Genomic DNA, 25,037 nt, shown 5'->3' with positions numbered 1-25,037 from the left:
CGGCGGATATGACGCAAGTCTGCGCAAGCGCGCTTGTTTCCCCCGGCCATCTGGGATCGGGAGGCGGATCTTCCTCCTCGGGACCGCCTCTAGGGCGGAGTCTCGAAGGTGAGGAGCGGAGACTCCTGGAAGCGACTGGCTGGAGGGTTTCACTTGCCCCTCTGCGGAAATCTTAACAATTTGTTTTCTGCCTTATCCTCAGCCTTAAATCTTTTGATTGGGGTCCTGGTTGTTTGTGCTGTATTACCCGGAAGCTGAATGCTTTTTATTCAGTGAACCTCAGCGTCTGAAGAGCAAACTCCCGTGGGCTCTAAGTCACTTCCACTGCCTTGATCTCTTTGGAGGTCGCCGGCGTGGTTTGTCTCCTGTTTCCAGTCCTGGCGAGAAGCACTTGAACACTGTTGTAGGCTTAACGCCTGAAAACAATTTCGCTTAAACAGTCCAGTAAACACTTGTTGACCGAATGTTGCGGAATAGTTGTTTTAATTTGGAAATGTTCCATATGTAGATGTGCAAAATAATTTTAACAGCTTAAAACCCCACATTTATTTTCTGCTAATAGGATTTTTTTTTTTTTTAATTTCTCAAAACTGTGTAGCTCTTGGCCAGTTCCTAGTTGTCTGCTGATTATTGGGCTTCAGCAATGCCAGGATACAGCGTTTCAAAGCTGGTTGAAGAAAGGCGCAATTGGAGACTTTGGCCGTTTTTATTTTTACATATCCTGTGCCAAGTATTGATATTTTTGCTTTTATACCCTGGTAAAATCTGCGGTTTGTGATCAATCCTACCCAATTATTTTTCTATGTAAAACGAAAAATTGATGGACTTGGGCATTTGCAAGCTTAAATAGACAAACATCTTACTGGCCCTGTTTCAGTTTCACTGACCCTGTCCCCATAGCATACTACATACACTTTGAGAGGGTTAAAAAAACAACAACAACAACAATAAAAACCTAGCAAAAGAATAGCAATGTAAATCAACAACATCACTTGGAAATTCATTAAAAACATTAAGGTCGTGGTGTTTGTTTGTTTTTTTTTCTTTTTTTTAGATGGAGTTTTGCTCTTTTTTTTTTCAGGCTGGAGTGCAATGGCGCAATCTTGGCTCACTGCAGCCTCCGCCTTGCAGGTTCAAGGGATTCTCCTGCCTCAGCCTCCCGAATAGCTGGGATTACATGTATGCAAAACTACACCTGGCTAATTTTTGTATTTTTAGTAGAGGCGAGGTTTCGCCATGTTGGCCAGGCTGATCTTGACCTCCTGACCTCAGGTGATCTGCCCACCTGGGTCTCCCAAAGTGCTGAGATTACAGGCATGAGCCACCACACCTGGCCCTAATGTCATGTTTTTACTTGAAGACGCAACATCTCTGAATTTGACTGTGAGTTTGGCTTAAGAATTGAGTTTCTGTAAAAGTGGCCAGTGATGGTATTTTCTTGCAAGAAAATACCATGATTAAAATATATACTTGAGGAACTAAATAATATACTCACCTATGAATAATAATAACTATAGAAAATAACATGATTTGAAATGACAAACCATAGAAACCTAAGCAAGACTAGTATCTATGGCAATATATTAATTATCTAGTTGGACCTATTAACTTTTTACATATTTAATCCTCCTGGAGACGTTAATTTATAGGCCCAGACTCATAACAACATGGTAATGATTGAGGTAGATTGCGTCGAATTTGCTCCTTTTAAAACACTGTCTTGAATTTATAGAATTATGTCATCCACTTGAAAGTTTACAATATTTTAGATAAATATAGAGCTCAAGTGACCCTATTGTTTAGTTCAGGGATTCATGAATTATATGTTTTATAGGAAAATGTTGTATTTGTATGGGAACATGTTTTATTTTCTGGAGAAAGGATTGTAAGTTTCACCGGCTTCCTGAAGGTCTCCAGGATACACACATCCCCTGGTTGACACCCCCAGCTGCCTTATTTGAACAGCAGGTGTCACTACTGTGCTTCATAAGGGCCCTCAGGGCTCTCCTTAAAGCAAACACTGCAAGTAATTTATTAATATAAATGTTAGTATTATGTCTGTGTAAAACTGAGAATACAAGTTTTAAGGAAAGTGTTTCTTATTTAGTCAAGATTTTTTAAACTCACCCATACAGAAAGTCTTTTTATTCTCCTTCAAATATTGTCCTTTGCTCTCGAGCAGTGATAAGCCATTATGAGTGTAAATCTGAGTGCTAATTTCAACAGCTGTTTATGATATTTTCATAGGAAGTGTTTTATGATTCTTATAATCATAAAATAATGAATATTATTATTTATTTTTCCTGTTTTCCTCAATTCAGAGTGTTAAATATACAAGCTTTCAAAAACACTATATGCAATGTTCTTTAGAGTTGTGTGGCTCAGCATGCCCATCCTTAAATTTCATATTTGAAGTTGTTCATTAATTCAAAAAAAAAGTAATGGTGGGAGTTAGCATTGTTTATTTGAAGTTGGGTGGTCAAAACCTGTGAAAAATGATACTGGAACATTTCTTCCAAAAGTTTGATATTTAATTGTTTAGCACAATGCTATGAATTTGCCTAAATACTAGGGTAGTGTTAACAGATACTTTCTCATAGCATAGTTGAAACAGAAGCTTCTGGACTACCAGAAACAGCAAAGGAGCTATACTTCCTGATAATTCCTGGAAAGACTTTGGGAATAATAAAATCGTACTATCAGTTAAAACTGTCAGTTATAAATATCTTAACAAGGTTTGTGTATGTGCATATGAGAGAGAGAGAGAGTTTTGCTTATCATAATTTCACCATTGTCTACTACATGAAGTTCCATCTCAAGTGTATTAGTTTGCTAGGGCTGCTATAACAAAGTATCACAAACTAGATGGCTTAGACAACAAAGCTTTATTGTCTCACAGTTCTGGAGGCAAGAAGTTTGAAATAATGCTGTTGGCAAGGTTGGTTCCTCCTGAGGGCTGTGAGACAGATGTGTTCTATGCCTCTCCCCTAACTTCTGGTAGTTCTCTGGCAGTCTTTGCCACTTCTTGGCTTCTGCTGCATCACTCTCATGTCTGCCTTCATCTTCACATTTCATTCTCACTGTGCATATGCCTATGCTGAATTTCCCCTTCTTAAAGAACATCAGTCATATGGAATTAAAGGCCCACCCTACTCCAGTATGGCCTTATCTTAACTAATTCCATCTGAAAAGACCTTATTTCCAAATAAGGTCACATTCTTTAAGTACTGGAGGTTAGGAATTCAAAATGTGAATTTGGAGGACACAATTCAACCCACAACATCGTGCCACGAAACAAGTGACAATATTGAACATAATCATGACTTTTGTTGTTTAACTTTACAAACAAGAATTTGTACTTACAAACATTTACAAATGTTTTTATTTTACAGAAATATTTTTGGTGTTTATACTGCCACAGGAGAAATAGCAATGTCATGGTTCCAGCTTTCTTAGCTGAATGTTTGGTTGTAATACTTGGTCAATTATCTATATTTCCTGGTAGACTTATGGGTGAATATGGCATGATGTACAGAAGTGTTAATTTTTCTAAGGTAGGAAATCAATATAAGAGAACAAATATCTTTGTGCATAACAGGAAGAAACTATCCATCACAGTAGATAAGGGAATAGAGTCAGAATGCCGTGATTCCACTCCTCTGAAAGTTATTGGCAGTATCACATTGGGCAACTTTCTTCTTTTTGTGCTTCAATTCTTCCATTCGTAAAATGGGAATAATAGTACTACTCTACCTCATAGAGTTATTGTAAGAATTAAGTGTAATGTACAAGTAACAGTGACTGGCACAGAATTACTTGATCCATAAGTGTTAGTTATGTGACAACAATTATCTCATTGTTATAAAAGGGGAGAAAGTTGCATAAATGTAACCTAGAAGTCAGAGGTCAACTCTCCTACACAGGGAACTTCTATTTTCATCCTAATCTAAACCTAAAGTGGGTCTCAATTCTCCCCACAAAGAAGCCCAGCACACAGAATATTAGTTAGCAATTATATTAGTGTGTTCTCACACTGCTAATAAATACGCACCTGAGACTGGGTAATTTATAAAGGGAAGAAATTTAATTGACTTCCACAGACCTGAGAAGGACTCAAGAAACTTACCATCATGGCAAAAGGAGAAGCAAATACGTCCTTCTTAACATGGTGGCAGGAAGAAGTGCAGAACGAAACAGCAAAATCCCCTTATAAAACCATTCAGTCTCATGAGAACTCACTATCACAAGAAGAGCATGAAGGTAACTGCACCCATGGTTCAATTACCTCCCACCAGGTCCCTCCTACGGCACATGAGAATTGTGGGAACTAGAATTCAAGGTGAGATTTGGTTGGGGACACAGCAAACTGTGTCAGCAAAGTAGATTGAAATATTGAGCAAATTACAAAGGATTGAAGGGAAATCCTGGACAGAATAGCATAGCTTGTCCATCCTCCTTCAACCTGCCTCTTTTGCTTAGTTTGTCCTTAACTCTTTATTATGTGAAGAGGATGGAGATTTCTCTGTCCAGGTCTCCCTCTTCTCTAACATTGTACCCAGTCTTCTAGAAGCCAGCCTTTCTGGCTTTCTTTGATTTATCTCTAGGTTCAATATTTTTTTTCAAATACATGTTTGTGCTGCCTTTTTAAATATATACACATATACATATATTTTCCCCGTTTTTATCTATAGCACTCATGCTTTCCCATCAAACTGTAACTTTTTATAAAAGTTTCATTAAACCTTTGTCCCATCCTGTGCACATTTTACAGAAAAAAAAATTGTTACTCTAATTCAAGAAATACTTATTAGTTGTTAAATTGTGAAAGATTTTTGAAATTTTTGAAATGCATGTTACTGACATGCACCAAAATAAAAGTTCCCATTTTCTCTAGAGTTTCACTGCTAATACTGTCAGACTGGCTGTCTTATTTTTAAGCATAAATTCCATGTTGGAAAGAGAAGCTTTACATTCAAATAATGCAATCAATCACTAAAAGTTTTCATGTATTAAGTATACGGACTGGGCACGGTGGCTCACAGCTATAATTCCAGTACTTTGGGAGGCCAAGGCTAGCAGATCACTTGAGCCTAGGATTTTGAGACCAGCCTGGGCAACATAGTGAAATCCTATCTCTACAAAAAAATGCAAATATATATGGAGAGAGAGACAGAGACAGAGAGAGAGAGAGAGACCAAGAGGGAGAGTCTTGCTCTTTCACCCAGGCTGGTGTATAGTGGTGCAATCTCAAGCCCACGGCAGCCTTAACCTCCCAGGCTCAAGCAATCCTCCCACCTCTCAACCTCCTGAGTAGCCTGAGTGGCTGAGACTACAGGTGTGTGCCACCGTGTCCAGATAATTTTTGTATTTTTTGTAGAGATAGGGTTTCACCATGTTGCCTACGCTGGTCTCAAACTTCTGGGCCCAAGCAATCCACCAGCCTTGACCTCCCAAGTTCCAGAATTACAGTTGTGAGTCACCGTGCCTGGCCCATCTACTTCATATATGAAAACTTATAGTGATCGATTACATTAGTTGAATATAAAGCTTCTCTTTCTAACACGAAATTTATGCTTAAAAATAAGACAGCCAGTTTGATTCCTAAAAATTTGATCTCAATTTTCTCAACAAACGCCAAAAATCATCTCAGTCGAAGTTAATGAAAGATAAAATGAGTACTACAGAAAAGACATCAGGTGTCTCACAGATTTGTCTGTGAAGAATCGAATTATTACATTTGGAAGTTTTGGTTACTTCTGTTGCTGCCATTGGTAGGTTTTATCTCTAAAATGCTGCCATAAATATAACATCAGGCCAACTGAACCAATTCTCTGCCCCTCTCCTCCTCTTCCTCTTCTTTCTCCTCCTCCTCCTCTTCCTCCTCCTCCTCTTCCTCTTCCTCCTCCTCCCCCTCCTCCTCCAGGAAATATCAAATTGGGAGAGACAATCTGGTAGGTTTAGCTTGAGTAAGGGGTCTGTCTGCCCCTAGCTTGGTGACCGGTGGTTAGAGGGTCAGGGTGTTGCTGGACTGACAGGACCACTGGAGCTTCATCCCTCCATTTTAGGGGTCATTCCAGGAGAAGGGAGAAGTACTTCCAGAGATGTTTATTTCACCATTCGTGGTTGTAGGTCCTAATGTGACAAAAGCAGAAGAGCATCTCTATCTTTTCCCAGTTCTCATGATCTCCATCTGGTTGGAGGAGAAAATGTCCTGTCATCTCTTATCCTCGATGTCAGCTCCCATAAGAAAAGGAAACTGACATCTAAGCCAGTAGAGGGAGACATTCCGCAAGAGATGGCAGCATCTCCTGTTCCTTCCCCAACATATGCTTTCCCAGTGAAGATGACTAACAAAGTGCAGGTGTCACCACCGCACTGGTCTCAGGCTTGCCCCAAGAGCTCTGGTCCAGCCTGGCCTCTAACTCCTCAGTGTTGATTTTCCTTTGGACAGTGGTTCTCAAACTGTTGTTCAAGGTAACATACATGCACACAAAATACATTACAGAGACTGACAACTTATTACACTACCTCAAAACCCATGCCTGTTTAGACAACAAGAACCAGTATTCCTTTAATGATTCACTCATTTATACATTCATACATTTGCTCAACCGATATTTATTAAATACCTCCTATGTGTCAGGTGCATGATATAAACTGTACAGTCATTCAAACCATGTTTCAAGTCTAAAAGCCCTCTTCCTTTTAACTTCCTCTCCCCCTGAACAAAGTAGCTCCTTAAGTTACCGGTCCCAAAGCCTCCCCTCCCCACATCTTAGGTTCAGCACAAATTATTGCAACTAGTTTTAATTTTCTGTCTTTCCTTCTAGACTTGCAGCTTCGCCAAAGTGTCCCCCTCCCCTAGCATGCTACCTGACAGAAAGTAGATGCTCTGTAAATACTTGTCGAACCCAATTGCCTTGTGCTATAGAGACTGGGCCCAAAATGAGTTGTAAAAGTATCACCAAGTGTATTGATAATCGGTACCAGCAAGGCTTTGCCCTTCGAGCCAGGGAGCTGCTGGTCAGGACAGATTATCTGTTTTCTCTGTCACTGATTTACTGCCCTTGACTTATGTAACAACATCAGCTAATATGAAGAACACTGTACTATTGACCTCAAAATCACGGAACAAATAGTCCTCCCTTTCCCCTCCACCAATGGCATCAACATTCTAAAAAATTAAGCATCTTGGAAAGTGGTGTCTCTGCAAATATATTTCTTCCCTGAGAACGTGGTCATCTACTTTGTAATATTAGGCAATTTAAAGTGTTAGTATAACTGTACATAACTCTACAGAAAAAAAGATGTATCTAACAAGAACTAGAATTAAAGAAACTCATTGTCACTGCATTGCACATGCCTTACACAGACATGAATACCTATACCGACATATGAGAGTAAAAATATAAGTGAAAATAAGGGCTAAGAGTGAGTGCGTCAGCCTGATATATTATAGTCCCAAGATGATGGGCTGGCCAAAAAACTCTGAAGGAACAAACAAACAAAAAGAAGGTACCAGTAAATTTTTATCATGTTTATATCCTGTTGGGCAATATGGTGTAATGAATGGACACAGAGTATGGACTGTAGAGTCAGGCAGACATGGGTCAAGTCTTCATATCAGCCCCTACTGCCTATACACTCCAGGGTCACTTATTTAAACTCTCTGAACCTGTCTCATCATCTGTAGAACTCAGTGGTTTCAAGAATTAAATACAATAAATGATTACCATAGTTTGGCATCTGAGACATATACCAATGACGGCTAGTTCATTCATTCACCTTATAATTATGTCTTGAAAGCCTGCTATGTCTATCTTGCTCACAAATGCATTCCCAGTCCCTACCACACTACCTGTCTCTGAGGAGATTCTATTTGTAAGTTGAATATTCTTGTAAGATACAAGAACTATTTGTAAGATGAATGTTACATTTGTGCTGTTATGGTGCATGCATGCTAGTTTTCTTCCATCCTCCTTCTAACCGCGGAAAGAATGCCAGTCAGAGTAGAACAAGGTAAGAAAGTAAAGGAACCTTCACTTTAGTGTTGAACAAGAGTCTATTGTACACTAGAAAAAACTTGACAAATTTACAGACTTCTGAAAGTTAAATGATTATTCTATTGTTAGTTGATCAAGTATCAGTCATTGAAAATGTACTAATATGTTACCTCAAAAGAAAAAAAAATGGTTATAGTTTTCTTAACAGATAATTCTTTTTAAGTCAGCAAGAATCTGTACATCGCTAAAATAAAATCCTGTCCAGATTACTAAAATAAACTTTGTTATCCGTTATATTTTCATGAGAAATATTACTGAATATATTTTGATCAATATTCACATACAAACTAAAGAAAAAAATCTTATAATATTTACTCAGTGCTACTAAATGGAACACAAATTTGGAAAGACTCAAGTGATTATTTTTCTTAATTTGAACTGAGTACTTTACCTCTATTAAGTTAAGTTAAAGGAATTTGGGAGGACAACCTATGCTACGAAGATAAGAATTTGTTTCTATGAATCTGAGTTAAAAGAATTTGGGAATGCAGTCTCTGCTACCTACAGAAGAAAGAAATGTAGTATGTCTCACACCATTCTTCTTCTTTTTATTTTGAAACATAATAATTTACTATTTTTTATCAACCAGTAAAATCTTCTAATACATTTTTATTAAATTATACTTTAAGTTCTGGGATACATGTGCAGAATGTGCAGATTTCTTACATAGGTATACGTGTGCCATGGTGGTTTGCTACCCCTATCAGCCCGTCACCTACTTTGGGTATTTCTCCTGTTTCTCCCCTTGCCCCCGATCCTCTGACAGGCCCAGAGTGTGATGTTCCCCTCTCTGTGCCCATACGTTCTCATGGTTCAACTCCCACTTGTGCGTGGTGTTTGGTTTCCTGTTCCTGTGTTTGTTTGCTGAGAATGATGGTTTCCAGCTTTGTCCATGTCCCTGCAAAGGACATAAACTTATACTTTTTATGGCTGCATAGTATTCCATAGTGTATATGTGCCACATTTTCTTTAATCAATCTATCATTCACGGGCACTTGGGTTCGTTTTATGACTCTGTTTCAAGGCATTGTTTAAATAGCCTGCTGATCCAAACCCTGATAACTTGCTATCTTTTTAATAAAATAATTTATAAATTTAATGAGAATTTTTCATTTTCAATACAAAAAAACAAAAAATGCTTTGAATCAATGCACTAAGTGGGATTTGGATTACTGACTAGTGTTCCTATTGATTCTTGTGAAGTTATTAATCCTGATTGCAACAAAGAAATGAACAGACAAGAGAGATGGATTTGGTGGTTGATGAGAAATTAAGGAAAATGGACCTCATTTACTCTGTGAGAACACTAATTGAAATAGATGTGTGAAGACTTCACCAATGTTAAAATAAATATGATCTAAACTATATAATAATAATAAAATAGAATGCTAAACATGTATTTAATCATTAACAGAATTTGATGCAGAAATCTATAATTTATGATCTTAATAATGTTTAGAATTTGTTAAACATTTTACCTCATGTGAATTATTAAGGACAAAATATAAATGCTGTTCAGAGCAAAAAAAAAAAAAAAGGAGTCTTTCTGTTGTTTGTCTTTCATAGAATAGGATATGAATTTATTATTTTGATTAATTTCTAAGACAAAAGACAAACACATTATGATATAACTTTACTCTTGATTTTAATGGTCCCTTTTGAAATAGAATTACATGATTGTCCCAAAACATAAACATTTATGGTATATCATTAATGAGTCACGATTTTAGTAGTTGTCTCGTGAGTAGGACAAATTTACTGTGCTTAGATTTTTTTTTCTCACATATTCTTTAAGAGCTTGTGTAGTTTCCACATTAATTTACCAGAAATAAGATACACATCTCTTTTAGGAATACCCTAACTTCCCATCATTTTGTCCAATTAAATGAATTGAAGAAATTTAATGTTTCTAAACTCGACTAACAGAGAATACTAGTTGTATGACAAGTAAATAAGTTTTGCTGGGAAGATGTTGCTTAAGTGATAATATGTTTCAGCCAACGAGCGAAGCCAAAATTAAATATTAACTAAGAGAAGGTAACCATTTCTGAAGTCATTCCTAGGAGAGGAGTCAGATATATATAGGATTGAAGATTTTTCAGTTAAGTCTACAGGCAAAGGATGGTTTCTTGGAGCTTCCACAAATTTGAAACCATGAAACATCTATTATTGCTACTATTGTGTGTTGTTCTAGTTAAGTCCCAAGGTGGCAACGACAATAAGGAGGTGAATTTTTTTAAGCATTATTATATTATTACTAATATTATTAATTAAGATGTAATATCCTATTTTATGAATAGTTATTTAAGTGAAATTAGCATTGCTTATAGTTATGAAATTGAATTGCTAACCTCTGACTTATTATATTTAAAGAATGTTTCATAGGATTTCTTATATAAAAAAGTAATTTCTTGTTTTCTGGTTTATCACCTTATTTTCTCAAGATGAAGATGGCTTAGCTAATGTAAGCTGTGTTTTTCTCACTTGCTATCCTAAGTACTGTGATTTTCATTTACTTCTAGCAATACAGGATTATAATTAAGAGAACAACATCTGAAAATCTCAAACTATCAAATAATGAAAGAGCAGTATTTTAAAAAAACTGGTGGTAGGTAGATTGTTCTTTGGTGAAGGAAGGTAATATATTGTTACTGGGATTCCCATTTATAAAAACTATAAGCTTAAAAGCAAAATACATCAAGTGTAATAATAGAAAATGAAATACTTCTTTTTTCAGATGAAAAATTTAAATTAGAGGTAGTGTGTATTTTTATTATTAATAACATGTTAGGAAACACGGTTCAGTCTAGTTTATTTATTTGTAGAACAGTTTGTCCTCAACTATTATTTTTGATGACTTAATGATATTAATTTGCAGTTACTAAAAATGTAAAAATGCATTTAGGACAATGAATATGTAAGAAATTTAAATTTTATCATCAAATGTATCATGGCCAAATTTCTTACATATAGCATAGTATTATTAAACTAGAAATAAGAATACACAATAATATTTAGACGAAGTGATTCATTTTGGATCATTGTTGAGTTTCAAGGGAACTTAAATGTTCTAATTATCAGACTCTACATGTAAGTACATATGGTAAATCTGGTTGTATGTGTAAAAAGATATGGTTAATCTGGTTGAGTCTGGTTAATCATATTAGGCAAAAAAATGTAAAGAATCTGTAAGACTAAATTTTTGTAAAGTACTCTGTTTACCAACTAGTCCTCACAGAGATAGTTTAGTAGTTTAGGCTCCAGAATGGATTTTGATTATTCAACAAGTGGCCTTCATACTTTCTGTAAGTATATAATTTTTCAAAATATTTTTTAAAATTTCCTTTTCTCTAGTAAAGCCAGACCATCCATGCTACCTCTCTAGTGGCACTCTGAAATAAAAAGAAAATAGTTTTCTCTTGTTATAATTTTATTTTTAATAAATAGATGAATCACATTTGTTAAAATTTGTTTTAGAGAGGATAAACTCTGACTAGGACCATACCTTCAATGTCAAATATGCCTGTATCCTCCAAATCTTTACCTACCAAGGATGTATATAGTCAACTGGTTAAACAGGAAAATCTGGAACTCAACATGGCTGGGTTTTAATTGTAGCACCATCCTACTAAATGTTAAATAATATTATAACCTAATGAATAAATGACAATACAGTTCCAAATAGAGTTTATCTGATGATTTTTAGACTCACAAAATTGTAAGAGAGCTTAGTTGTTGCTCCATTGTTTCAAATCACATCATTTGTTAATTTGTAATTAAGCTCCAAAGGATGTAACTACTGACCAAAAAAATAAGAATGTAGTTAATCCAAATCAAAACTTTCCTATTGCAATGGGTAGTTTCTACTTTATTATCATTTAATATAATATTTTTAAACTGGCAAGTAATTTTAATTATAATAACCAAACCTTGATAATTATTTTAAATGTAAGAAAATGATGGTGTTTGATAAAGAAATCATGTAGGAAATTTCAAGAGAATGGTTTAACTAATAATTTTGTTGATAAAAGATTAGACCAAAAATGAAATTAGCAGTGGAGAGTACACTGAAACTGTAGTACTTGTTATGTGCGATTCTAATAAAAATAATAATGAACATTTATTATTGCCAAGTACTGTTCTGAGGCTACCACACACAATAAGTTATTTAATCCTTACAGTAACTTTATAAGGCAAATACAAACTATTATTCTGCTTATTTTACATTTGAGGAAACTGGAGCACAGATAAAGCAACTTGCCCAAGGTCCCATAGCTAGTAAGAGGCCGGATCAAGACTTGCAAGCAGCCTAGCTCAGAGTATCTTATGAGGGTCAGATATTGTCTTATTACAAATAAATTCTAAGTATTATTAACCTTTGATAAGTCTTTAATGTCTCTTAAATATGTTTGTATAGGATTCTAATCATCAATTCACAAAAATTGAAAGTAGGGAAGTGATTAACAATAATCATAGGAATCTAATAATCCAAGTGGCTTGAGAATATTCATTCTTCTTGACAGTATAGATTCCTTACAACTTTGTCTTTTTCAATGTATGTTGCAGGAATATGAGGTCATTACTATTCATAATCTGATACAGCTTTGTCCTAAGGCTTCTCTTTAAAAATTACACTGCAGGCCGGGCGCAGTGGCTCAAGCCTGTAAACCCAGCACTTTGGGAGGCTGAGCCGGGTGGATCACGAGGTCAACAGATTGAGACCATCCTGGTCAACATGGTGAAACACCGCCTCTACTAAAAATACAAAAAATTAGCTGGGCATGGCGGCACGTGCCTGTAATCCCCGCTACTCGGAAGGCTGAGGCAGGAGAATTGCCTGAACCCAGGAGGTGGAGGTTGCGGTGAGCTGAGATCGCGCCATTGCACTCCAGCCTGGGTAACAAGAGCGAAACTCCGTCTCATTAAAAAAAAAAAAAAAAAAAAAAAAAAAAAAAAACTACACTGCATTATAGCTTTTTGTGCAGTTGGTCTTTCTACTGTTACTAAACAGTAAGCAATCTACAGATTCGCCATCACCAACCAGCCAGTTGATGCATCTTAAGCAAATCATCAAGCTTGTTGTAACCTAAATTATAAAATAAGGTTGTGAGAATAGTTACATTCCAAATCTTCTATAACACTCTGCCTTTTATTTCTTCCTGGTTCCTTGTAGGGCTCCTTGAGTGTCCGTGGTCATCGACCGCTTGACAGGAAGAGAGAAGAGGCTCCCAGCCTGAGGCCTGCCCCACCGCCCATCAGTGGGGGTGGTTATCGGGCTCGTCCAGCCAAAGCAGATTCCTCTCAAAAGAAAGTAGAGAGAAAAGCCCCTGATGCTGGAGGCTGCATTCATGCTGACCCAGACCTGGTGGGTGCACTGATGTTTCTTGCAGCGGTGGTTCTCTCACGCACAGAAAGCCTGTATTCATGGTGGTCCCCTAATGTTTCACTGACCTGCATTCCCATCATTGTTATTTTGTTTATTTTATAAATAAAAGTCAAAGCATAAACATATTGGGCCTCTGGTTTAGGCTTCCTTTCTTGTTTTCTTTGGTCTGGGCCCCAAATTACAAATTAGGATATGTGGGTGCTACCTTTCCTTTTGTATTTTGCCCACTGCCTTTGTTCAATTGGTAAAATTTTCATAGCCCAATTCTTCTGGGGTAACGAATATTGTAAATCTCCATAAGCGTATGATGATGACTTTTTAATTTCTGGTGTTTCAGAAAATCAAATGATAAGTTTTTATGTTGACTAATCATATCCCTGAATTTTCCTATGTGCTATTTTAACAAATGTCCATGACCCAAATCGTTCATCTAATGCCTGCTATTTTCTTTGTTTTTAGGGGGTTTTGTGTCCTACAGGATGTCATTTGCAAGATGCTTTGCTACAACAGGAAAAACCAATCAGAAATAGTGTTGATGAGTTAAATAACAACGTGGAAGCTGTTTCCCAGACCTCCTCTTCTACCTTTCAGTACATGCATTTGCTAAAAGATATGTGGCAAAAGAGGCAGAAGCAAATAAAAGGTAGATATCCTTGTGCTTTCCATTTTATTCTCAGCTATAAAATTGTAACTGTTGACTGCCACAAGAACGCATGGTAGTGAGAAGATTAACACTGCTGGGTTAGTTAAATAGCATTCATACTGCTTTCGGGCACCTTCCCCTGCATCTTGCCAGATAAACAATATTCAGCTCTTATTCTCAGTCTGGCATCAGTAAGTATGATTTTTCTATGAAAATTCCACTATGACTCCTTATTTTTAGCATACAAGAAACTTGTGACTCAGAAGTTAATATTCATAGAGTGGAAAAAGAAATCCTAGCATTTATAGTTTTAACATTTGAGGTTTTGAATGAGAGAGTTACCCATAATATATTCAGTTGTACTGTGGATAATGAATGACGCCTAACCTGTGAATCTCGAGATTGGAATGTTGAGTGCTGTTGGCTTGGCAGTCAGGAATCAGCTAGCGCCTAAGCCTGGCACAGGCATCTCAGTGAGTAACATACCCACATTTGGAAATTTTTCAAAGAAATCAAAGGAATCATGACATCTTATAAATTTGAAGGCTCTGCTATGCTTATGTGAAATGGATAAATAAATCAAGCATATACACCCTATAAGATGTTGAACTTTTCAGATGGAAGACCCAAACACTGCTTTCTCCTCTTTTCCCTTACCAAGGAAATAAACATTTTTAATTTATTACTAGACATAATCTTTAGCTTATTCCTATGGTAAATTACTAGTATGGTAGTTAGGCTATATGTTAATTTGTCTATGCCATGGACCAAATCATTCCCCTAAATATGACCATATATCATAACTGCTTGGTGGTAGCTCAGCGTTTATTAGTTTATTCTCAGAAAATCAAAATTGTATAAAGATGTTAGTTTCATGAGGCAAAAATGCTTACTATTTCTATGTAATTTAATTTTTCCAGATAATGAAAATGTAGTAAATGAGTACTCCTCAGAACTGGAAAAGCACCAATTATATATAGATGAGACTGTGAATAGTAATATCCCAAGTAACCTTCGTATACTTCGTTCGATCCTGGAAAACCTGAGAAGCAAAATACAAAAATTAGAATCTGATATCTCAGCTCAAATGGAATATTGTCGCACCCCATGCACTGTCAGTTGCAACATTCCTGTGGTGTCTGGCAAAGGTAACTCGTTAATAAACGTATTTCCAGAGAGTTCCAGAAGAACTCACACTCCAAAAATAAGACAACCTAAAAAAAAAAGAGCAGATTTTTCTCAACAGATCATAATAACATTATAGTACATCACAAAGCTATCCTTAGCCAGTTGTGTTGTGACCCAGCCTGATGCGTTTGCTGGTTTTGATGAGCAGGACAGGGCACAGGATATTGATGGTGGTAGTCACAGGGGTGGCTGACGTGTGCACATGTGTGCTGGCTTGAACAGATGGCAGGATCACAGATAGATGTAGAGGTTTCTGTATCTTGTGTGTTCTGGAAGTTTGTGGATATTTCAGGACGCAAAAGGTGGAGAAGAGCTTTTTCAGACTCTAGGCAGATAAACGTCCTCAAAACTGCATTTGATTTACTAAAGTAAAAGGAAAATCTAATATTTGTTAAATTATTCTCGAAGGTCTATAATAAAACATTCCTTAATAAGCTATGTAATGTTATCTTAAGGAATTTGTGACTAATAACAAAGTAATTATGTTGTAAGCCCCTGAACGTAATGTTGTCTTACTTTTGCAGAATGTGAGGAAATTATCAGGAGAGGAGGTGAAACATCTGAAATGTATCTCATTCAACCTGACAGTTCTGTCAAACCATACAGAGTATACTGTGATATGAACACAGAAGGTGGAGGTAAGTTTTGGACAGTTGTTGACCTGTAATTATTTGGACACCATAAAATGCCAGGAAGCAAAGCCAGGTGTGGTAGGTCATGCCTGTAATTCCAGCACTTTGAGAGGCCAAGGTGGGCTGATAACTTGAGCCCAGGAGTTTGAAACTAACCTGGGCAACGTAATGAGACCCTGACTCTACAAAAAAATACAAAACTATTACCTGGGTTGGTGGTATGTGCCTATAGTCCCAGCTATCCAGGAGGTTGAGGTGGGAGGATCACCTGAGCCCACAAGCTGGAAGCTTGATCATGCTACTTGCACTGAAGCCTGGGCAATGGAAGATAGTGAGATCCTGTCTCAAAAAATAATAATAAAAAAATAGCAAGTCAGGAAACAAGGCTTCGCTCTAAAATCTAACACAGCTGACAATGAGTCATTTGTTTTGGTATTCAACCTGATATTTAAAAGGTTATGAAATGTCTATAATTCATAATTTGGGGTAAGCTACAGCACTTGGAGTTTTCAAAGATTTTACAAGTTTTCCTCTCATATTTATTTCCTTGTTGTATCTATTTTAGAGCACAAATATAGTTGAACATAAAATGAATGGAAAGGACAGGGAATTCAGATATTCTTCTGAAAGTGACATTATTTGCTGTTGGTTAATATGCTCTTTTTGTTTCTGTCTTCCAAAGGATGGACTGTGATTCAGAACCGTCAAGATGGTAGTGTTGACTTTGGTAGAAAATGGGATCCATATAAACAGGGATTTGGAAATATTGCAACCAATGCAGATGGGAAGAATTACTGTGGTGTACCAGGTAACAAACAGGCATACAAAATAAAATCATTCTATTTGAAATGGGATTTTTTGTTCATTAAAAAACATATGGCCAGTCACGGTGGCTCACACCTGTAATCCCAGCACTTTGGGAGGCCGAGGTGGGCAGATCACGAGGTCAAGAGATAGAGACCATCCTGGTCAACATGGTGAAACCCATCTGTACTAAATATACAAAAATTACCTGGATGTGGTGGCACTCACCTGTAGTCTCAGCCACTCAGGATGCTGAGGCAGGAGAATCACTTGAACCCGGGAGGTGGAGGCTGCAGTGAGCTGAGATTGTTCCACTGAACTCCAGTGTGGCCACAGAGTGAGATTCTGTCTTAAAAAAAAAAATAAAAAAAAATAAAAAGCATACAGTGTTGGAAGCCTATTTTAGGCAATTAAGAAGAGCTTCCTGACAAAAATGTGGATGTTAAAGATAAGGGGAAAAAGGCAGTTTTCAGTTTCCCAAAATTTTATTTTTGGTGAGATTTTATTTTGTTTTCCGTTTAGGTGAGTATTGGCTTGGAAATGATAAAATTAGCCAGCTTACCAAGATGGGATCCACAGAACTTTTGATTGAAATGGAGGACTGGAAAGGAGACAAAGTAAAGGCTGAATATGGAGGATTCACTATACAGAATGAGGCCAACAAATACCAGATGTCAGTGAACAAATATAGAGGAACAGCCGGCAATGCCCTCATGGATGGAGCGTCTCAGTTGACAGGAGAAAACAGGACCATGACCATTCACAACGGCATGTTCTTCAGCACGTATGACAGAGACAATGATGGCTGGTATGTGTGGCACTCTTTGCTCCTGCTTTAAAAGTCTCACTAATATTATTACTTAGAATCATTAATAACATTTTTAATAGCTATCGTTTCCTGGGCACTTACTGTGAGCCACTATACTAAGCTCTTTACGCATCACTCTAAGCAGGCGTCCCCAAACTTTTTACACAGGGGGCCAGTTCACTGTCCCTCAGACCGTTGGAGGGCCGCCACATACTGTGCTCCTCTCACTGACCACCAATGAAAGAGGTGCCCCTTCCTGAAGTGCGACGGGGGCGCGGATAAATGGCCTCAGGGGGCCACAGTTTGGGGACACCTGGGGTCTAAAGCGTTTCAACTATAAGGTAGACATTATTATTCTCATTTTACTGATGAGATTTAGAGAGATTAAGTGACTTGTCCAATGTCACACAACTACCCAGAGATAGAACTAGAATTTGAGCACAGTTACTCTCTGATTAATGGCATTTAGATAAATACCTGTACCTCTATATTTTAGTATGTACATGAAAACTTTCATTTTCATTTCTGGGGTTCTCTGATACTAAGGGATGTAAAAACCACTATTCTGGTATAAAGTAACCAATGCAGTCCCTACATGGATTGGCCACATAGACTCAGTTTTCTCTCTTTCTTGCTATAGGGCACAGGAGGTCTTTGGTGTGTTACTGTGACTCTATGTATAGCATCCAAAGAAAAGAGTACTGTGCACACGAGTGTAGCACTCTTCTATGGATAATCTGCAAAAAGTAACTTGACCATGGTAGTTCTGTTTCTAATAATGCCAAACACATTTCCTTTCAGGTTAACAAAAGATCCCAGCAAACAGTGTTCTAAAGAAGATGGTGGTGGATGGTGGTATAATAGATGTCATGCAGCCAATCCAAATGGCAGATACTACTGGGGTGGAAAGTACACCCTGGACATGGCAAAGCATGGCACAGATGATGGTGTAGTGTGGATGAATTGGAAGGGGTCCTGGTACTCAATGAGGAAGATGAGTATGAAGATCAGGCCCTTCTTTCCAAAGCAATAGTCTCCAAAATGTAGATTTTTACTCTTCTATATGTAACAACATTTTTGTACATTATGTTATTGGAATTTTCTTTCATACATTATATTCCTTTAAAACTGTCAAGCAGTTGTGAGTGCCACTTTTTGGAAAAAGTATAGGATAAATTACATTAAAAATAGTACACAATTTTCTTTGTCGTCTTCATTTCTCCTTCTCACCAAGAAGTAACTGAAAGTATAGTCTTGACAGAGTTGGTGTTCATAATTTCAATTCTAGTTGACTGTGAGAAGTTTCAAATAAGGAAGAGGGATGTTTTATCCTTGTTGTAGGAAAACCATGAGGGAAAGGAAAAACTGATGTTTAAAAGTCCACTTTTAAAACTATGTTTATTTATGTAAGGTCTGTCAAAGAAAACTTTCAAAAAGATTTCTTAATTAAACCAGACTCTGTTGCAATAAGTTAATGTTTCCTTGTTTTGTGATCCACACATCCAGTGAGTTAGGCTTTGCACTCATAAGGAAGGAGAAGCATTCATAACCTCAAATATCTAATAAACAAGTCTTGAACATGTGAAGATTTAATATATGACTCTATACCATGGAAAAACCACCACTCTGCCACTTAAATAGACTTCGGGATCAGAGATTCCAAGAGGACAATCTAGATCAAGTCTTCACCAAGTGTTTTCAAAGGAAAATAATAAAATTGGGAGCAGAATGTCCCTATTGCCCATAGGAATGAGGTCTATTCTTGTCCTCAATTAGGCTTTTCCTTTTTACATAGCTATACCAGAACTAAAGTAAAAGTGGGTTTTCTGTTCTTTCTACTTCTCCCTATGAAATGGGCTTATCATCTCAACGCTTCGCTCCAGCTGCCCCTGGGCAACCATACGACCGTAGGTCCTCCGCCCCTAATGAATCATCATTGCCACCCATTTTTTATAGTACTTATTGTTCTTAACTTACTCTCTTAATCTTTTCATGTAAGCAAAGCTCATTAGTTTCTCTTTTGGAGATGCTACTACTCTCTTTAATTTCTCATCAAATTCAACTTTAACTTTTGACCTGATTTCTCTGCCACAGGTTCTGTCCCACTGGAGCCTGTACTCACCTACTCCTTTGCCATCACATTTAATAGATAATTCTCATCAAGTTACTTTCTTGCTTAACATTAGCTCCTTGCTGTGTATATCCAAATTTCCTAAATTTAAATTTTTTAGTTGGAGGTAAGAATGTCCCAGTACCATTTCCTGTTCCCTTCACTATAACCTACATTTTTGTCACAATAAGTTTTTCACCATTCCAGGACAGGTCAGGCCCTTTAAAAAATTCAAAAGCTTTATTAAGATGTAACTAATATACAAAAAAAAAATTCTGCACATGTGTCATGCTGGAGCCCTGTTGACTTCAACAGGTATGACTCCATGTCCAAGAAGACACCTGGAGCCTGTGAATGGGACATATGGTTTATTTAGGACTTAAATCCATTTGTGGTCCAGCGGCAGTGGGCTGGACAGGAGGATTGCTACTATTTGTAAAGAGTATTTGCAGTTTATATAACATTTCTACTTAGCACGCTCTGTTGTACTGGCCCGAGCATAGAAAGTCAACACCAAGACAAAAGTATGCCAAATTGCAGGGTCTTTATTGCCAGCGGCCACAGAGGACTCGTGTCTCTCTCCAACCTGTGGCCCCAAAAGGAGGGCGTCAAGACCTTTTATACCCGTAAAACCACCTTGGGAGTGAGGGTGAGAGGCAGGAATGGGGGTGAGGGGCTTCAGACTTTCTGAGGGCTAGTGGATTCTGTAAATCACCTCCTGGGCAGAGATGAGGGTGAGGGGCTCCAGACACTCCGAGGGCCAGGCGACTTTTAACATTCTGATTCTTACTTAAGTGGTTCACAAAAGTCAAGACTAGCATTTGTTTAAACGTTGTCTGGGTAGGGTGGAAATTAGAGTCCTTAATTACTTATTCGCATTTGGGTTATAGAGAGCAGTTTCAACAGAAAGCCAAGGTATGGTTGAGGTCTGCAGTTTATGGGCCTTTTACCAAGTCACAGCTCCATCTAGCAGTCTCCAGTTAACCTGAAATAAAAGGTCTTTGCCATCCTGTGTTCCAAGGGACAGGCAGGAAGTTCAAGCGTCCTTCAGAGATAAGAAGAGAACCTCTGGGTTGGCCATTCCTGGACTCCTTAGCTTAGGACTCTGAACACACATTCTTCTTAGACCATACAGTCATTCTCAGGGTATGCTTGAGTTATTGCTGTCAGGTGCATCTGCCATACAAAGTGTTTAACAGATACAATTTTATGATTTTGGAAATATACATATACCCATGATACTGGCACAGTCAAGATATTAAATATATCCATCACCTCCAAAAGTTTCCTCGTGTTCATTTTTTTATGGTAAGAACATTTAATATGAAATACTATCAACAGATTTTTAAGTGCACAATATTGTATTATTAATTTTAGGTACTGTACGGCAGATCTTTAGAGTGTGCTTATCTAGCATAAATGAAATTTTACCTCCATTGCTTCCTACTTCCCATCCTCTGGCAACTACCATTTTCTTTTCTGCTTTGATTATTTCAGATACTTCATATAAGTCAAATCATGCAGTCCTCTTTTGAACTGTTGGTGGGAATGTAAAACGGTGCAGCGCTATGGGAAAAAAAGGTGGAGGCTCCTCAAAAATTTTTAAAAATTGTAATTACCATATGATCCAGCAATCTCACTTCTGGGTATACATCCAGAAGAACTGATATCAGGATCTCAAAGCTGTATTGTACATCCATGTTCATTGTAACATGACTCACAATGTTCAGTTCCTTTTATACGATGCTCTCATTGCAACAATGTCTTCCTCCCAACATCATCTGACAAATGACTGCCTGTTTTCAAGGCTCACTTTAACTGTAAATGCCCAGAGAAGACTTTCTGAAACCCTTAGGTAAATTTTGGCCCTTTTTGACAGTGAATGCCTGTACCCTTTTCCTTCACTAATGACGAGCTCTTATTCAGCTTTGATTTCAGAATCATCAGCTGTCAGAAAGGCTAATTTTCATACATTTGTGAATACTGGATGACTAAATCCAGTGACGATCAAAGTCTTGAATATCTTCTTTGTTAAACGTAGAACCCATTTTCCGTTGAAGGCACACAGAAGAACTCAACAGGCACAATTCTTTAATGTGGAACTTTTGGGGCAAGACTGACAGTAGCAAAAGTTCACTGAATGAAGGCTGGAGGGTGGAAGGACTACAGTCCTCAGACCTTTGCTCACTCCTTATGTGCACACAGAGGATCAAATGAATCCCTAGAGTTTGAAGTAATGCCACAGAAGAAAAACCACTAAAATAGATAATCTGACGATCAATTCATAGTTCATGCACAAATAGAAAAAACACAGAGACCACTCCCAGGTAATATGTAAGTCTATCTAGAAAGAAATATACTTTCTTGGCTGGGCACGGAGGCTCAGACCTGCAAACCCAGTACTTTGAGAGGATATGATGGAAAGATTGTCAGGGCAGGAGTTAGAGGCCAGCCTGGCAACATAGTGAGACCCTGTCTCTACTATAAAATTTGTAAAAACAAACAAAAACACACTAACCAAAAAAAAAAAAAAAAAAAAAAGAAAGAAATGCATTTTCTTAAAGTGCAATTTGGTAAGAAATGTTATGTATCTGATTTCGCCCATTCAGGGATCACAATTTTGAATATAATAAAAAGGTAGCTTCCCCTAGTTAGAACATAGAAAACAGTATCAACAAGATTATTTAACTCATGATTTTAAGACAATAATAGAAAGATAGTTGGAAGTTACTAATCCCACACTGTGGCATGAGAACTATAATATATATATTATTATACAATTAGGACTGAAAGTATGTAACAAACTACAATGGTTACATGCACTTGGGACAGAAACCTCTAGTTCCTCTTTATGTTCGAACCAACACAAACAGCTAACTCAGGGATGGTTTGTAAACTGACTACAGATTCCCATCATGGAGCAAAAATATGGGTGATATGATGCATTGCCAGCTGCAGTAGCTCAGCTCACATTTCTGTTTAAACATTACACACTTAATATCCTGTATGCTGCTCATTTAAACTTACAGACTTCTTTTAAAAAATGCAGATTTCTTGGTACTAACCTAGGTTTATTACATCAGAGTCTCTACGGGGAAAGAGCCTGAGTCTCTATTTTTAAATAAATGTCCCTGAGAGTTACTGATCACTGGCTGGATTTCAGAATTACTGATAGAGAAGACATTTGTATTCATCTGAGCCTCCCTTGATATTTCTTACCTGCTATCCTTTTCACTCAAATAGTGATCACGAGGCAATTTTTTGAGCAAATGGTCATCCTTGAAATTACCTTGAATGACTTCATAGGTTTAGGACTGCCTATGTTTAGGATTGGACTTGAATTTAATATGTCTCCAAATGCTAGAAGTACTATTTCCACTATGCTGCCACTAGTCTCTGGTGGTTCTCAAGGTTGGACTACAAATTCTCTTGAAGTATAGAAAAGAATCATAGGTACACAGAGACGATGCTTCCATTTTTGAACCCCCTCCTCTCCCTCACCGTTGCATGTGATCTGATACTCTTGCTTGACATTCTTCTGGTGTGCAGCTCTGTAGCGTGTAGCAATTAATTGGTACATAGTAATTCATACACATGGAAAGGGGAATCACTGATTTCTTTTTTTTTTTTTTTTTCAAGTCAGCGTTTCACTCTCGTCTAGGCTGGAGTGCAATGGTGCGATCTCGGCTCACCACAACTCCTGGGTTCAAGCGATTCTCCTGCCTCAGCCTCCCGAGTAGCTGGGATTACAGGTATGCACCACCAAACCCGCCTAATTTTGTATTTTTAGTAGAGATGGGGTTTCTCTGTGTTAGTCATGCTGGTCTCGAACTCCCTATCTCAGGTGATCCATCCACCTTGGCCTCCCAAAGTGCTGGGATTACAGGTGTGAGCCACCGTGCCTGGTCAACTGATATTTATTTTAACAACATTAATTGTGGTATTAAGTAATGAAAGTAGCTTGTATTCTTTGTGGGCATTTTGGGAAATATAGAAATTATTAGAACCATTTATAACTTCAGCATAAGCAGTGGAGCAGCTAATACCTATATTTATGTTCTTATTCTTACCTGTACATGTTTTAGTACTTGAATTTTTCACTTTGTGTCATGAAAAGTTGTCCATACTATTTAACATTCTTCTACAGTATCATTTTCTGTAATTTGCTTTTTGATGGCCATATAATATTCCATTATAGGAATTTATTTAAACAGTCTCCTCTCATTTCACATTTAGGTTTTTTTCCAACCTTTTTCTATTAAAGAGAGTACTGACATTAACATCCTTCTCTGTAAGCTTTTTATGGATATATTATATAATACATTCTATACATTATTTATAATATAAATTTTTTTGTTTTAAAATATTATTTTATAATGTTTACACATTATAAACATTTATTTATAATATAATATGTATTTATTTCTCAGATAAATTACTTGTAGCGGAATATCTGGAGGAAATAAAAGGTTTTGGGCTGAGCACAGTAACTTATGCTGTAATCCTGGCACTCTGGAAGGCTGAGGTGGGAGGATTGCTTAAACCCAGCAGGTCCAGGCTGCAGTGAGCCCTGATTGTGCTCCTGCACTACAGCCTGAGTGACAGATTGAGAACCTGTCTCAGAAAACAAAACAAAACAAAACAAAACAAAAAAAAACAGGTTTTGGCTTTAAACATAAATATATATATTCAAATAACTCTCCAGAAAGATTGTGTTGATTTACCTCGGATGCACAGAATTACGTATTTAAGTTTTATTTTTCTTCTCCAACACTGATAATTATGATTACTTTATTAAGAGTCATAATATTAGTAACTACTTTAATTTTAATATCTTTACTAGTACAAGTAAGAGATTTAAAAATGTTTAATGACCATTTTATTATCTTCTTTTGTGAATTACTTATCTATGTCATTTCCTCAATTTTCTTTTTTCTTTTCTTTTCTTTTCTTTTTTCTTTCTTTTTTTTTTTTTTTTTTTTTGTTTGTTTGTTTGTTTGTTTTGTTTTGTTTTGTTTTGAGACAGGGTCTTGCTCTGTCACCCAGGCTGGAGTACAATGGCATGATCTTGGCTCACTGCAACTTCTGCTTCCTGGGCTTAGGTGATTCTCCCACCTCTGCCTCCCAAATAGTTGGGACCACAGGCGTGCACCACCATACCTAGCTAATTTTTTTGTATATTTTGTAGAGACAGGATTTTGTCATGTTGCCCAGGCTGGTCTCGAACCCATGGACTAAAGCGATCTGCCTTTGCTGACCTCCCAAAGTGCTGGGATTATAAGTGTGAGCCACCATGCCTGGCCCTTTCCTCAATTTTCCATTAGCAAAGACACACTTTATATGAATTACTCATTATGTAACATGTAGGATAGCAATCGGGAATATAGTATTTTCCTCTATACA

At 37.2% G+C, this 25,037-nt stretch overlaps 1 protein-coding gene across 1 annotated transcript; it reads left to right on the top strand.

The window, feature by feature from the left end:
• Positions 1–10,154: 10,154 nt before the first annotated feature.
• On the top strand, positions 10,155–18,994 carry FGB (fibrinogen beta chain). Its single transcript, XM_003927958.4, has 8 exons — positions 10,155–10,289; positions 13,237–13,428; positions 13,909–14,092; positions 15,013–15,240; positions 15,805–15,918; positions 16,595–16,720; positions 17,239–17,524; positions 18,326–18,994. Exons 1-8 carry the CDS (start codon positions 10,185–10,187, stop codon positions 18,555–18,557), a joined length of 1,467 nt encoding a protein of 488 aa, XP_003928007.3. The 5' UTR covers positions 10,155–10,184; the 3' UTR covers positions 18,558–18,994.
• The last annotated feature ends 6,043 nt before the right edge of the window (positions 18,995–25,037 follow it).

This window comes from Saimiri boliviensis, chromosome 3 (genome assembly GCF_048565385.1).
Source record: "Saimiri boliviensis isolate mSaiBol1 chromosome 3, mSaiBol1.pri, whole genome shotgun sequence".
NCBI classification, from domain to species: domain Eukaryota; kingdom Metazoa; phylum Chordata; class Mammalia; order Primates; family Cebidae; genus Saimiri; species Saimiri boliviensis.
Note: the sequence above shows the minus strand (reverse complement) of the source record. Positions and strands in the feature narration are given on the sequence as shown.